The sequence below is a fragment of the Diorhabda sublineata genome, chromosome 3 (assembly GCF_026230105.1).
Source record: "Diorhabda sublineata isolate icDioSubl1.1 chromosome 3, icDioSubl1.1, whole genome shotgun sequence".
Classification (NCBI taxonomy): domain Eukaryota; kingdom Metazoa; phylum Arthropoda; class Insecta; order Coleoptera; family Chrysomelidae; genus Diorhabda; species Diorhabda sublineata.
The window spans coordinates 29,334,965-29,349,362 of record NC_079476.1 but is presented as its reverse complement, the minus strand read 5'-3'; the positions used below and the strand labels follow the sequence as shown (position 1 = coordinate 29,349,362).

Sequence of the window (14,398 nt, the reverse complement as noted above, 5' to 3'; positions counted from 1 at the left end):
GAAAAATCACAAAAAGTTGTTGCAGTGAAGTGATGGCTGTTTAGGCTAGAGACCACATTATCAAGGACAGCAAAATGCAATTTTGTGAGAAATTCCAAGAGATACGTGAAATATTGTGAAATTAATCATTGCGCACTTTCTCATTTTTTGTTTGAGATTTCCAAAACCACACTGTCTCAATCAAAAACTATTTCCCTGATACAACACAAATAAAAAAAAACAAATATTCTGTGAAAACAACTATTTTAATTTTGAATAAATTACGTGTTGTAATGTCCAAAATATATTTTTTTTGAATTTATTAAAATGTTTTCTTTCCAAAAATAAGTATACTAAACGACAATGTATCAACATATAAATAACGTGAATTGTCTTCAATTTACTATTTCCCAAATCTTGATTAGTTTTAGAGCCTTCTTACTTTGAATATGTAAAAATATTTTTCTTTCATACATTATCAAATTCTCACGCTACTTAGAATTACTTGTATTTTCAATATAGACCTTTTTATTCATTTCACGCTGATTTTACATCCATTTTACAAAAATTCATGGGAAAAAAGTTCAATTTATTTTTTCTTGTGACATCTTTTCCATTTAAACTATACAAAAAAGTGGTTTTTTTTGACCATTTGTATCACGATTATTATTATTGATATTCATGAGAAACCTTTACTGAGAATTTATTAACTTCGTTTATTGTGCTTATTATACAAGTTTCTGCTTTATCGAACTAGTAGGATACAATACCTATGAAAAACACTTCATTTATTAAACCAATAATAAAAAGATCTTTGGGCAGTCTGCTATATTCAATTTGATGTAGCGATCTATATCATATTGAATCCATAAAATGAAAATATAGATTCAACTATTGCTGTTAAGTTTAACTCACCTTGTAAGTTAATTTAATGAAAATAGAAATAATATCGCACCAAAGACAGATGAACTGATAATAACTAGAGTGCTCTAAATTATTCCTATGATGCCCCACCTACAGATCATTGGAAAGTAAAGCGATATGCGATGTAAGGGAAGGCGTTCTTCACTACCAAAGTGGGAAATAGATAACTCAAGGGGGTCCTTTCACATAATGCATCCTATATAATGTCTTACAAAGCTATTATAATTTAGTTTACTCTGTTCCTTTGGAGTTTACAGTGTTTTTCAAAAATCAACCATGCAAATTTTCATTGTAAGTAATTGTGTGGAAATATTATGTGCCATTAGTGCTAGTGATTGTTTTTGTGATAATTTTTGGATACGCTCGTGACACAGCAGTAATTCGGAAAATAAAATCTTAATGCTATTTAAAACACTGCTGAGAAGCTTACCTAATAAATTTCTGATTTCTGAATTAGCGAAAAGTACAGATACAACCAAAAAAATTTGAATATTTAAGCAGTACTACAAATTACCAATTTAAATTGTGAATAATAATAATAACAATTTCAAGTAACATTTGATTCAAATGATAAACATATCAATATATTGGAACTTTTGATATTAACTTTAACTAGCACTCGTTTTACAGCAGATACAAATAAAATATTGGAAATATTTTCTAAAATAAATTTTTTGATACATGATTTTCAATCAACACAACGAAAAAATACATACTCGAAATATTCCATAAGAGTTTTTTCCTTTTATTATAAAACCAATCATTAAATTATTCATTATTAGTTGTGAAATTCTTGACTTCACTGTTACTTATTAGTATTATTTGATAATAATATTATTTGGTAAAATTGATAATGATTTCAGTAAAATTCTCTCAATAAGAATTGCTTTGTAAAAAAATGAGTTGTCTTAGAATCTACTGCAGAAACGAGAGTTTTTAGTTGATACAACCGCAATAATTTTGATTTGTTATTGGAGTATAAATAACTTTTTACTAAATAACAATAACTTATTCAACTTAGATTCGCATCATATCTCCATCTATATATTTAGCTTATCTTACTACATAATGAACATATAACAGAATAAGTATGACCAGTATACCCACTAGAAATACCGACAGAAATAATAAGAATAGTTGGGATGATGCTGGACGAAATAAAAGTCCTGTGGATAAGCTGTAAATTAGCAAAATCCTAACAGAGTTAACCAAGATACTAGGATTCCTCTATTTTATTTCGTCGGAGTCTATGCATCGTAATTTGGAATTAAATGACCATGGGGCAATATACAATGATAAATGTCAATGTCTTTCACAGGCGACTTAACTAGCAATTTAAAATAGCTACTAGAGATCAAGAGGCAAAATAGTCTGGAATGCAAATAAACCAAGCGATGATATCAGGGTTGCTAAGGAAGGATCAGATCATTTGTGCTTAACGATAAACGAGTTTGAGAGAGAGTCCAATTATGTATATCTAAGGGTAGTAGTAGAAGAAAATTGCATAACATGAGAGCTATAATAGCTCGTTCAGAACCCTAAACGCACTGACATTGAAATAAGTGCAAAGGAAAACTAAAATAGGAATAAATAAATTTGTAATAAAATCCTACATAACAATGCCAGACATGAATATCAAAGAGAGAAGAAGATTTGTTAGATTGATAGGATAAATGAGGAGTCTAGAAAGAAAAAAGCATTGAAGGAGAAGAGCTAAGGGGGATTGAAACTATTCAAAGAAAATACAATGAGATTTATAATTAGGTTAGAACACATTGAAATACTATATAAACATCCAAAGACCAGCAGGGAAAATGAGGAAGAGTAAGGAAGATGAGCCCGCATAATGGAAGATCTAGAAAATAGTTGCATTCAGAATTGGAAAGGAGTAGCTATGAACAGCGAAGGATTGAAAAACATCGTGACAAAAATTGAAGGACTTTTTGTTATATTATTGCAAACTTTTAAGTAATAAGGTTAGAAAAATGTTTTTCAGTCTCTTCACGCTGCCTGTAGGGCATACTAAAATACATACTCTCCTTCAAAGCTATCTTGATAAATTTGTCTTCCTCTGATATACACCGAACCTCTACCATTTTTTATTGTATATATAATTCTCTTTTCTTTTCTATTATCATCACTCGATCATTTCTTAATCTATATTTGGTATCAATAAAATAAGAGATAGTGATTGAACAATATTATAATGATGTAAAAATAACAGGATTACTTGATATTATAGTTTTTAAAAGAAGAAGAAATACATCTTTAATCATTCGATTTATATCCGACTAGTACAAATTTTTCCTTTGATCCAAAGGTGTGGAAACTATATTGATTTGTACTATTTCTATAAATGTATTTTATTTATTTTCTAGGTGTACGCCACTGCAATAGTCGCGGTAGCTTATGCCCGACCAGGCGGTGGTTATGATCACTTGGAATTGGCTGGAGGATACGATGACAGCGGCCATTTCGGAGGCGAAGATGCGACCAGCTATTCACATGTTGCTTCAACTGCCAACGAAATTGGTCACGGCGACGAAGGATATCATAGTTCTGACCATGACATCGACTATCATGTGAGCATATACAAATATTTTTTTATCTTTCCAATTAATTATTAGCACTTTGATGTGCACTACTGCGACCATTACCATTATTTTCTAACTCAATTTCAACGACTCTTATTTGGATCAATCAAATATACACATATTGGATTTAGTTAAGAATTTCTTACGTCGAATTATTTCGAGGTAGAGCAAATAGTAGCGTTAAAGAGATGGTCAGTGGAAACTGATGAGAAAATGAAAGATCCGTAGGGAGAGATTGCTATCATCTTTTAAGAAACACTGGTTTAGTTAAATCTATATAAGGTTTTTTTATATATCAGTAATAAGTACCCATGGCAAGTAAAGCAAAACATAAGGAGAACGCCAGTGTGGATGAATACGAATTAAATCCACCACTGATGCGTTATATGCGGTTATATAGATAGAAAAAAGCAAACCCATGAAGACCAGATGAATAATTAAATGATGTTAGAGAGATATGGTTGAAGGGAACGAAATACAAAGAATGAAATGGCTAGAAGATCAGGCGAAGATGGGGATACAGGAGGTAGAGGAAGAAGGCTTAATAATACATTTGTTTTGCTTAAATAAATAGTTTCTGGATACAAGGAGAATTTTATATAGTACATTTATTCATTGATGATTTTTTTCTATGAAATAAGAGTGTAATCTTGTCTTCGTTCACTTCACATTGAAGCAATGGTTGAAAAAACTAAGAATACATTTTTATAATAAATCCAACTAAAAAATAGGTAATAAATGATTAATATAGATTTTGAATTTAAACTATTGCCGCTGTTTCAGAAGAGTAGGGTGATCGATATTAATCATTCTAGTTCTGTTTACTGGGGATGCGTATTTTTATTATTATACATTATGTGTTAAATAGATGTGCAGAATATCATATCGTCTTATGGATTATTTCGCAATCTAATAATTTCATTTAATACTTCACCCAAATAAGAGACTGCCAGTTAATTTTTGTTAGCATAGCATTTTTAATCGGGAAATTTCTCTTTAATTTGAGAAAATATTTAAGTGTGTAAATATTCGCCCGAATATTCTCTATGAATTTATCTGAGACGAATTTATGAACAAGTGCAGAAAATTTGGGATCAATCGAGATCAAAAATTATCTTCACATACCCTTCTGTTTAACCTGGTTTGGATAATGGAACGTATTTATGAAATTATGGTATTGTAATTGTTTCTTGATTTGAGTGCCAATCAATGATGTATTCCATTCCAACTTCTAATAGGTTTATGAACGCATGGAACGGACCACTTTGTGAAGAAATTGGATTGTTTGAAATTTGCAAGTTGAATTTTTCCCTTATTAATTAACTATTATTAGAATTGATGCTTTTTTGAATTACTTATTGGATCGATATTTCTCACCTAATTTACAATTTGACAAATAAGAGCAAATATTTATAATTGTATATGACTTTATTTTTTTTATAATATTCTCCATTAAGATCAAACCACTTATACATGCGTTTGAACCAATTGGGGTACCACCAAAATATGTGATTTGAACGCATCAACCGCTTTTTCCACTTCTGACAAACAAATACTATTGTACCATTCAGACTTAACCGTTCTACGTTGCTCTAATGGAATGGTGGTGATATCTCCATTTATTGAAAAACCCATACAAGAATATTTCATGTATCTGAACTCAAATAGCACACGTATGATAACACGTTCTGAGTACGTTCTCAATTGAAAATCAAGGCTTTGATGGCTATATCAGATTTGACATATCTCAAAACTTAAGTAGCAACTCTTTTATTTCAGAAAAATAATGTCTTACAAAATACTAATCCATGTACCAAATATCCTAGCATGTTCTTTAAAGCAAACTAAAAATTAATGTAAAAACACTTAAATAGAAAAAAAATTTCACAATTATTCAATAAACTTGATTGAGGTTAATATCCGAATAGAAAAAAATATTTATAGTATTATGGGAAGGAAGTTCCACATTCCGCAAGAACTTTTATTCCGTTTAGATAAATCATTGTATGTTGTGATTTCTTTATTTGTTTATTGTACATATATATTCAAACGAAATATAAGAATAAGGAGATGATCTAACTTATGTAATTTGTCGAGAAATTTTTATTTTGCACTCCATTCCATTTGCAATCAGGATGTTGATAAGCCCAGGAATGTACAGTGCTTTGATTTCCTCTGAATAACTTTCGTAAATATATTATTTGTCTTCTGGTTACGTTTCATATTTTCTAAGATGAACAAATTTAAATTGACCGATGACTTGATATTTCAAAAATTCTGATTAAAAGTTGTGATTATAAATGTTTGGAGTTGAGTTAATACAGAGCAAGAACAGTCACAGATCCGCCTGGAATAAGATCTAGCATTTGTATAAGTAATTCTTGAACACATCTGCATTCATATACTCGTGATAGTCACCGGTTTTTTTTTATTCAATTAATAGTATTCCACCATCAACAAAACCACTGTCACTGCCAATATGTGTTACTATTAATCGTCTGCCTTTCCCTGATGGAGCTCTCAATCCTATTGATAGTCCCTCATTAACCCAAGTCTTGTCCAAATAAAAAATAGTTTTTCCTTCCTTACGGAGTTTCTTAATCGTCCGTAAATAAGACCTTCTCCAAGACACGATTTCTTCGGAATCTTTTAAATATGAATTTTTACGTTGTTTTCCCCAACAAAAAATTATTTCATGTAGAACCTGCCAAAGCTTATTTCTGCTGATTGGTGGCCATCCGTCTTCCAAAAAGGACGCCAAAATTTTATCAATGGTAGGAAGGTAAAATGATTGGACTTTCCTGAGGATTGCATATTTGTTATCTTCATCGATGTAAACCTTTGGCCTTCCTGACCGAGACCTTGGACCACTTAAACATCCACTTGTTTTCCTTGTTTGTAGACCTGTCATCTTCGAACACATACTTGTTAGATCATCCACACTCATTGAAGTGTACTGATATTTTAATGCACTATATACATTTAAAGCCATGGCTTCCTTGTTAACAGAGAGTACATGCGTCTTCACTTTATGTATTGGAGTATAGTTTTCAAAGGTCGACATATTGATTATTTACTAAAGTTTTGTAAACGTTTCTGTGACAAACATTTCGCTAGAAATGCATTGTGTATTGGGCATTTTCTTTTATATGATCTTAATCTTTTATTACCCTCGTTTTCAAATTAACCTGTGTGGTATAGGTATATACCATAAAGGGCGTGAAATATTTACCTGTCAACATCATTCCTTTCTAAAAATACCCCAAAGGAATTGTTTTGGCCGATAAGTGAACATAGTTGGAAATTTGAACTTGATGCAATAAATTACTTAGAAAATAAATGTTGGATTCATTTGCTGAGGTTTAATAAAATAAAATAATAAATTGTTCTTAAATGTGACGGCTATGGTGGCCAGGAGAGGGATTGAATTTTCACTCTACACTCTTTTTGAAGGGAGTATAATGTGTTCGTGAATTGATTTTGTTTCCGAAGGACCAATTGAGTTGTCTTATTTCATACACTTTATTAATAGAATATATTATAATAAATATAATATAATGGAGCGTTACAGCCCTACTTTCACTGCGATTTTGTATACTACGGCTGATCCTTTTGCATCATCCCACTCCTATTTATAGATCAAAATAATTATTTATGACAACGTCACATTGTAACCTATTATCTATTAGTATATAGACGATAGAAACTGAATAGTCTCATTATTAGAATATGAGTTGGGCAACGCTCGTTATTAAATAGAAAACAGAAGAAACTTGACACATAAGCAATCTTGAAAAGACATTTGTAACGAGAAAATTTTCTTGCAAAATTAGTAGCAATGTATAAGATTATTAAGGAAATTTTGTTGTAATATTACGTGAAGCTATAAAAGCAAAAACGATCTACCGTTGCAACCGCCACAATTACTTAGGCAAGCTTCGAATTACTTATCATCTGACATATGTTCCAGATTTAGTCTTCAGCAATTACCGGCTACTTCCAAAAATTGAACAACACTTGCATGTACACGATTTCCTCCGGAAAGACATATGTGTGGTGGAACTGTAGTTTGCAAAGGTTAAACTTTCTTTCGAGATGCGTTAGATATTCCAGAACATCGATGGAAAATATGTCAATCTTAACGAAGAATGAAGTGAATTATTCACCCGGCTATTTAAATTTGTTTCTTTTATTATTTGCAATCAACCAAATTTGGTCTAGTTACTTTTTAATTATTCTTATTACAACTACAGTTTTATTCAGAAACATATGTATAATGACATTTTTAAACAAGTCACAGTATCAGAATGGATCCGAATTAAATTGATCATATAATCAAATTTATCCGACTAACCTTAGAATTTTCCAGAATTGTCCTTACCTGTAATATATATTAGAATATTTAAAATTTTTCAGGCACCTGCTAAATACCATTTCGATTACGCTGTTCACGATTTACATACTCATGATATTAAATCACAATGGGAAACTAGAAATGGCGATCGAGTAAAAGGAGAATATACTATCGTGGAACCCGATGGTAATAGAAGAATAGTTTCTTACACAGCAGACAAACATTCCGGATTTAATGCTATTGTTAAAAATGTTCACGATTATTAATAAGTTATCAATAGTTTGAGAAGTCAATTAACTAATCAAACTGATACAGTAGTAAAAGATAATAAATTATTAACATTTGGCATTCATTTTGAACGCAATAATAAGATTCAATGCGTTCTATTTCTATTTATTCTTCACAAAAGATGGAATTCTTTGTTGATTCAAGTTGATTTTTATTTATTTTCCAAGTATTTCGTATATTTATATTATTGGAGCAAAACATAATTAACCTTATTTTCCATTCAACAACGTATGTCAATACTTTATAATGTTTCATTATTGTCAGATTTCATCAAAATATATTTGCATTCCTAAATGCTTCACCAATCCTTTTCATTTCTTTTTCCAGTAAAATTTATGGTGGTTAATTCTCCTAAAGCTTGATTTTCTCTTTTTCCATTTGTTCTTCTTCTCTATTCTTCTTTTCTTTTCACTCCGTCGTATATTATTTTCTTTGCTCATTGTTCCATCTTTTGTTCTCCATTTGATTGAGTACACATATTCTACAATCATAGATTGCACATGGTCTAATTGATATAACAGATCTTGTTTTTGTCTCTCTCTTGAGACTTTTAATGATCTCAGTAATTATTTTTTCAATTATCGACATTTTTAATATAGATTTGAAGTTAGGTTGACAAATGTATTGATTAACGTATTGGTTTGATTAGATAAGTTTGTTTTAAGTTATTCCTACATCAGTATTCTTATGTTTCAATTTAAGCAAACGATAAACTATCAATTTTCAATCATTAGATACTGGAAGGTTATTCACATATTGATAATATCTTCAAAATGTGAAAGAGTTCAGGTACCTAAGACAGGGTGAACAAAAGGTATGATTGTTGAAATTATGTATTTTTCGGAAGTTTCCATAATAATAGATTTTATTACTTTGTCACTACTATATATAGTATCTAAATTTATTAAGTTATTTTATATTGGTTACCTACTGCTTAATTATGAAATCGACTATATTCGAATTTTTCAAAAATCGTTTCATTTATAATTATGCTAGATGGGAACAATTTACCAACTATTTACTTCTGGTAGCGTTTTTATTTAGCTTCAAGTTGTTACTTCACCTTACACCTTCTATAGTCTTTGAAGTCATTATTTTTTCTTAAATTAATTGTTTATATTTCAAATTTAAATTTTTTTCACTAATAGTAGGGCAGAATTTTTTTCAAAATATTCATTGCCCACATTCTTCTATCTTAGAAGTTAGAAGCAACACTTTTTTTAATAACGTCATTGCTACTTTTTGTTCACTCATTCAAATTTATTAATATAAGAATATTTACTAGTTGAATTCTTGCCTTATACTACGTAATAAGTTTTTTAGATTTATCGTTATTTGGATTTCTAAAACAAAGTTTTGAATCTAAACGTTCTCTGAGTAACACAGATGGATTTGCCGATTATACTATTCTTTGAAACACTTATCTAACAAATTCTGTGGTTTTTACTTACAAATAATCACCAAGTTGAAAGTAAGATTTGAAACGATTATAATTATGGATTCTCATGCATTGAAAATTCCAAATATTCCATAGATTCTAGACTTATTTGGAAACTAAGCACAAATAACTAATGTTCAAAGTAATTTTTTTTTGTATCCATCAAGATTCTATATTTTTAATTTCAATGCTATCCATCACTTATTTTGTTCTTTTTGGAAATGATTTATATTATTACTTTGAGAAATTGAAATGATTTTATAAAATGCCTCAAATGAGGTTCTGTATTATTCCGAGATTTAGTGGATGATTGGTACAATATTGTTTGAAATAGGTATTATAATAGTATTTACACCTCATTTGTGTCGTGGCAGTCAATGTCTTGAGTGATTTATATTAAGTTTTCTAAAACTGCTTCCACAATGTAAATGCCAATACTATGGACTTCTGCATTATTAAAAGTTTATTTTTTTAATTGTATTTTTCATTTCAAGTCATCGATATAAGGAATATATGTCAGCACAAATCACGTTTTTATTTTTCTTTTGATGTTTGATCTATCAAACGATAGCTCTTTGAGCCCATTGAATTCAATAAAATTATTAGAATTCTTTGAAGTGAAACATTTGTTATTATACCGGAAAAAATACCGGTATATCAAAGGATTGGCTTGGGAAGTATTAAGGTGACAATTTTTCATAAAAATCAAACAGCATTGCTTATGGTAATGATTTTCAATGAGCAGTACATACAGTAGAAAACTCATAATAAAATCGATAGAATAGCGCAAAATTAAAATTATATTGTTGATGAGTATCGCGAGCATCAAACTATTTTAATTGATCATTTGGACAGGAACAAACTTCTTACCAACTAGAGCTACGTTAGCGCGCAATTCCAGACTTGTATATATCTGTATATATTGACGACTGGTTTGAAAAAAAAAAAATAAAAAGCACTAAGAAACGCTTTTAGAGTTATACTAGTAAATAAAACTAAAAACACGCTTTTAACAATAATAAAACTCAAAAGTCATAATTCTTGGCATAAGAATCAAATTCTGATTGTCATTTATTTTTTCATCAGTAATTTTATTCTTATACAAAAAATTAATTTTCATTTATTTAATTTCTGTTCATCAATTGAGAGCCAGATATCGATGTATTTCAGTTATCGAGACAAATCCATGACCTTGAACTGTGAATCTATCATTTTTTAAAAGTTTTCAGCTTTTTTGTAATAAATGTACATTCAACGATTAATTTCCCTGTAGTCCCTTCAAATTCATTTATTTATAAAAATTCACAATACTCACCCTTAATGAAGGAAATCCGAGACCCACCACGAAATTAGAGGTCCAGTTAACAAGAACAGCAATTGACATGGCAGCAGGTCTAGGCCCTTGTGAGAACAGTTCGGCAGTGATCATCCACGGTATGCTTCCAGGTCCAACGGCGAAAAATTTGACGAAGAAAAGGGTAGATACTACCGAGAGGTAAGACATCCAGTCGATCATTTCCTGCACATAGCCAAAAAACTCCTATCAGGGCGTAGAAATCAAGTTCTTTCCCGACAAACGTGGAGGAGTTAGCGCAGGTAAATACAAAATTAAAAATGATTGAGTAACGGGTATGTTTATAAATGTTCCATTTTGATGTCAGAAATGATTTGTTGAAATACATTTACTTTTCCAATTATTGTCACTAAATCTACAGGTCACGAAATAATATTGTTAGGCCAAAAGTAACTGAAATACCAATACGCTGTGTTACTGGATAGAAATACAACATGAACTAGTGCTGGGCTACAAAATAGAAAAACTTTAAAATTCCCTAATTATTTAAATACATTTTCCATGGTATCTTCATCATTTAATTGGAATTATGCTATTTGCTTTGATTTCCATTTCTAATACTTTGGTATATTTCTTCTTCTCAAAAATTATTCCAATAGTATACCTTTTAAAAAATCTAAATATAGATATATAAATAACAATTGGATAAAATGTTGTTGGTACAATGTACATATAGATAGGAGCTTAAAAAGGGAAGAGCCTCAACGTTTATTGAACCTCTTATCAGATCTATTTACAACTTTACTGCTTTCAGTACCGAGTCCTGTGCAAGCCCAAATGAGGCTAGACTTTTGCTGCTACAGGTTTATTGTTCAAAGCATCCCTTGCATCTGCTTGAAACGATGAGACATTTTAGATCTGAGAGCACTGGGGTTCTTGCATCCTCTCTAGAGATAATGTCAGTTAGACCTAATTTCATCAAGTACTTCCTGAGGCGACAGTAGTGCCCTGCTAATATGAAGATGTAGATTGGTATAAAAGAGAACCAAATACTTTTTGGATTAAGTGGTATCAAAGTTCTAATGAAACTCTTTGGATTGATCTAGCCTACAGGAATACCTCCGGTGTGTTTCTCCTCCTATTTCGTCCTGCACTACAAGAGTCTGAACCAATAAAAAGTGTTTATACTTATTTTCTCAATAATTTCGTTATAGCTGTAATGATGCATACAAAGTGAAACTTTGAACTTTATCTAGGGTTTTTCCTCTTCTATTCTGACATGCCAGAATAGTAGAAGAGAATGGAATATAGATACAACTACCTAAATCTATAGGTATAATCAAATATTGGAGTGTACCAACATAAAGCTAAAATTTCATGAAATCATTTCTAACACCAATACATAATATATACTAGGATTTTACGGAAACAGGTAATTCAAATAATTTTCGATTGTTTTAGTAAATAATATGAGGATAATTACATGCAGAGGTACCATATCATGCATACAATTTTATATTCTATCCGCTTGAATACAAAACTAGCTGTTATTTGGAAATATTCTCTTTTACTGGTAGTAATTTTTGGCCTATATCGGATGCAGCAGGTTGAGTATTACATACTTGCAGATTAAAATTTATATGCATATGCCACAAAAAATAATTTTATACCTTTTAGAAAATATGAAGAAATACGCAATATATTGAAAACTCAATCGAACCGTATATATACAATAGCAGGTGATAAATTCTATACGGACACATTCTTCGCTAAGGATATTTTGAAATAATACCAAGCAATGTTGTTCTATGGAATATACATTTCATAACAGTCTAGTTGCGAATTCAAGCGAGGAGTATATCGTGTATACAATGTACGAGCAATAATTCTAAAGCGCAACTCCACCATTATGTCGGGAAAGTCGGAAAAATCGAAAGGGAAAGGATATAAAAAGCATAGTTTTATGTGGCCTAAATATATTTAGGAAGTCTAGTTATTTTTAATTTATTGGAATAACCAAAGTTATCACCAATTGAAAAAGAGAAATACCGTAACTTTAACAAAAACAGTGCCAATTTGCATTTTATGACTTTTAGATAAGAAAGAGAAATAAGACTAAACATTGATAACATTTCCAAAATACATCAATAATATTGTTATATTTTGATATTAATTTCTATAAATACACTATCTGTATCTTTACTGTTGTAAGTATTAATGAGCCATATAAATAGAGGATATAAAATTGAGTTATTTATCAAATGAAGTAAAATCTAACAAACTAAAAATGAAATTAATCAACTTCATTATCGGTATATAAACATAAATAGGTGAAAACACCAATCCCAGCTGTTAAGTTTCGCTACTATTATTGTGTAATAAATTAGGAGGAAAAGGTACTCTTTGTTTTCGATTTATCGGTAAATTGATATTTGCTTGTGCTTTTGTTTTTCCGTGGAACAATTTAAGTTCTGGATGAATGATGAAAAAATAAGGAAAACAATTAGGTCTTTATCTATAGTTTGCATTAAGAGTAAATACTTATATTATCAATTGAGCGTAATAGAGAGTTAGCTATAGAGCCTCAAGCCAGTACAAGCAGTAATCATGAAAGTAGTCTGTAACGTTTATAAATTCTAGTTAAACACATTTACTAGTAAGAAAATCTATTAAATTTGATGAGAATAGCTCAAAATAATACAACACTACTTTTATTCTCAATAAATAATATAAGATATTTGCTAAAATCAAAAACATAAGTTATGAAACTTTGTTTAAGTAATTGCACAGACATCTCTACTTTGTTTAAACATAAAAGGAAAACAATATTGATATAAAGACAGAAAATGATCATTTAACGATTATGATACCACCTTAAATGGCAGAATTTTGCATAATAGAGAAATTCACTATTTACACGGGGCATGAGTGCGATTGAAACTCTTAAGGATTGGCACAACTGTCACAAGTAGTTGGAAAGCTGTTCTTGAAGATTTATTCAAAGGGTTTCAAGTACCATAAGGCAAAGAACAGTGGCCGAGAGTGAGCTCCTAAGTTATATTTGGGGACAATAGTATAATTTTTCTATCTAATGGAATAAAAAAGAACCGAATATCACAAGGATATGAACGCAGATTGCTTTGAACTAAAATTTGAGTTCCTTCTGCTCCATACTGCGGGATCGGACAATTTCGAAAGGATGGAATTAAAAATTGGTCACATGAAAAGTATATTGGATACAATGATACTGCCACTGTATTGTTGTGAGTTTAACCCTATTGAACTTATTTGGGGACATACAAAGGGTTATGTGGCGCTTAAGATTAGAAACTGCAGACGTGTTTGTCACGTACTAAAATAGATTAAGTCATCTATTAGCATAGAATAGCTAGAAAACACGTTACAAAAGACGTAGGCCGATTTTCTAATTAATTTTTGATTGATACATTTGTTATTAATGTTGAAATCGTTAGAAGAAACAACTATAATGATGGCTACATATGAACACAGGCAGACTGATTGGTATT

At 30.4% G+C, this 14,398-nt stretch overlaps 2 protein-coding genes across 6 annotated transcripts in view; one reads left to right on the top strand and one right to left on the bottom strand.

The window, feature by feature from the left end:
• LOC130441952 (glucose transporter type 1) overlaps window positions 1-14,398 on the bottom strand; it is a 537,558-nt gene that overhangs the window by 111,177 nt on the left and 411,983 nt on the right. For 3 of the 5 annotated variants that reach the window (XM_056775876.1, XM_056775877.1, XM_056775878.1), the window contains exon 8: window positions 10,893-11,096. In XM_056775876.1, coding sequence (XP_056631854.1) covers window positions 10,893-11,096 — 204 coding nt within the window. Of the gene's footprint in view, window positions 1-10,892; window positions 11,118-14,398 lie in introns of all 5 variants that reach the window. The other 2 variants (XM_056775874.1, XM_056775875.1) reach the window with 1 other exon arrangement.
• On the top strand, window positions 1,180-10,049 carry LOC130441957 (cuticle protein 7-like). The gene is made up of 3 exons (XM_056775884.1): window positions 1,180-1,194; window positions 3,282-3,485; window positions 7,914-10,049. Exons 1-3 carry the CDS (start codon window positions 1,180-1,182, stop codon window positions 8,115-8,117), a joined length of 423 nt encoding a protein of 140 aa, XP_056631862.1. The 3' UTR covers window positions 8,118-10,049.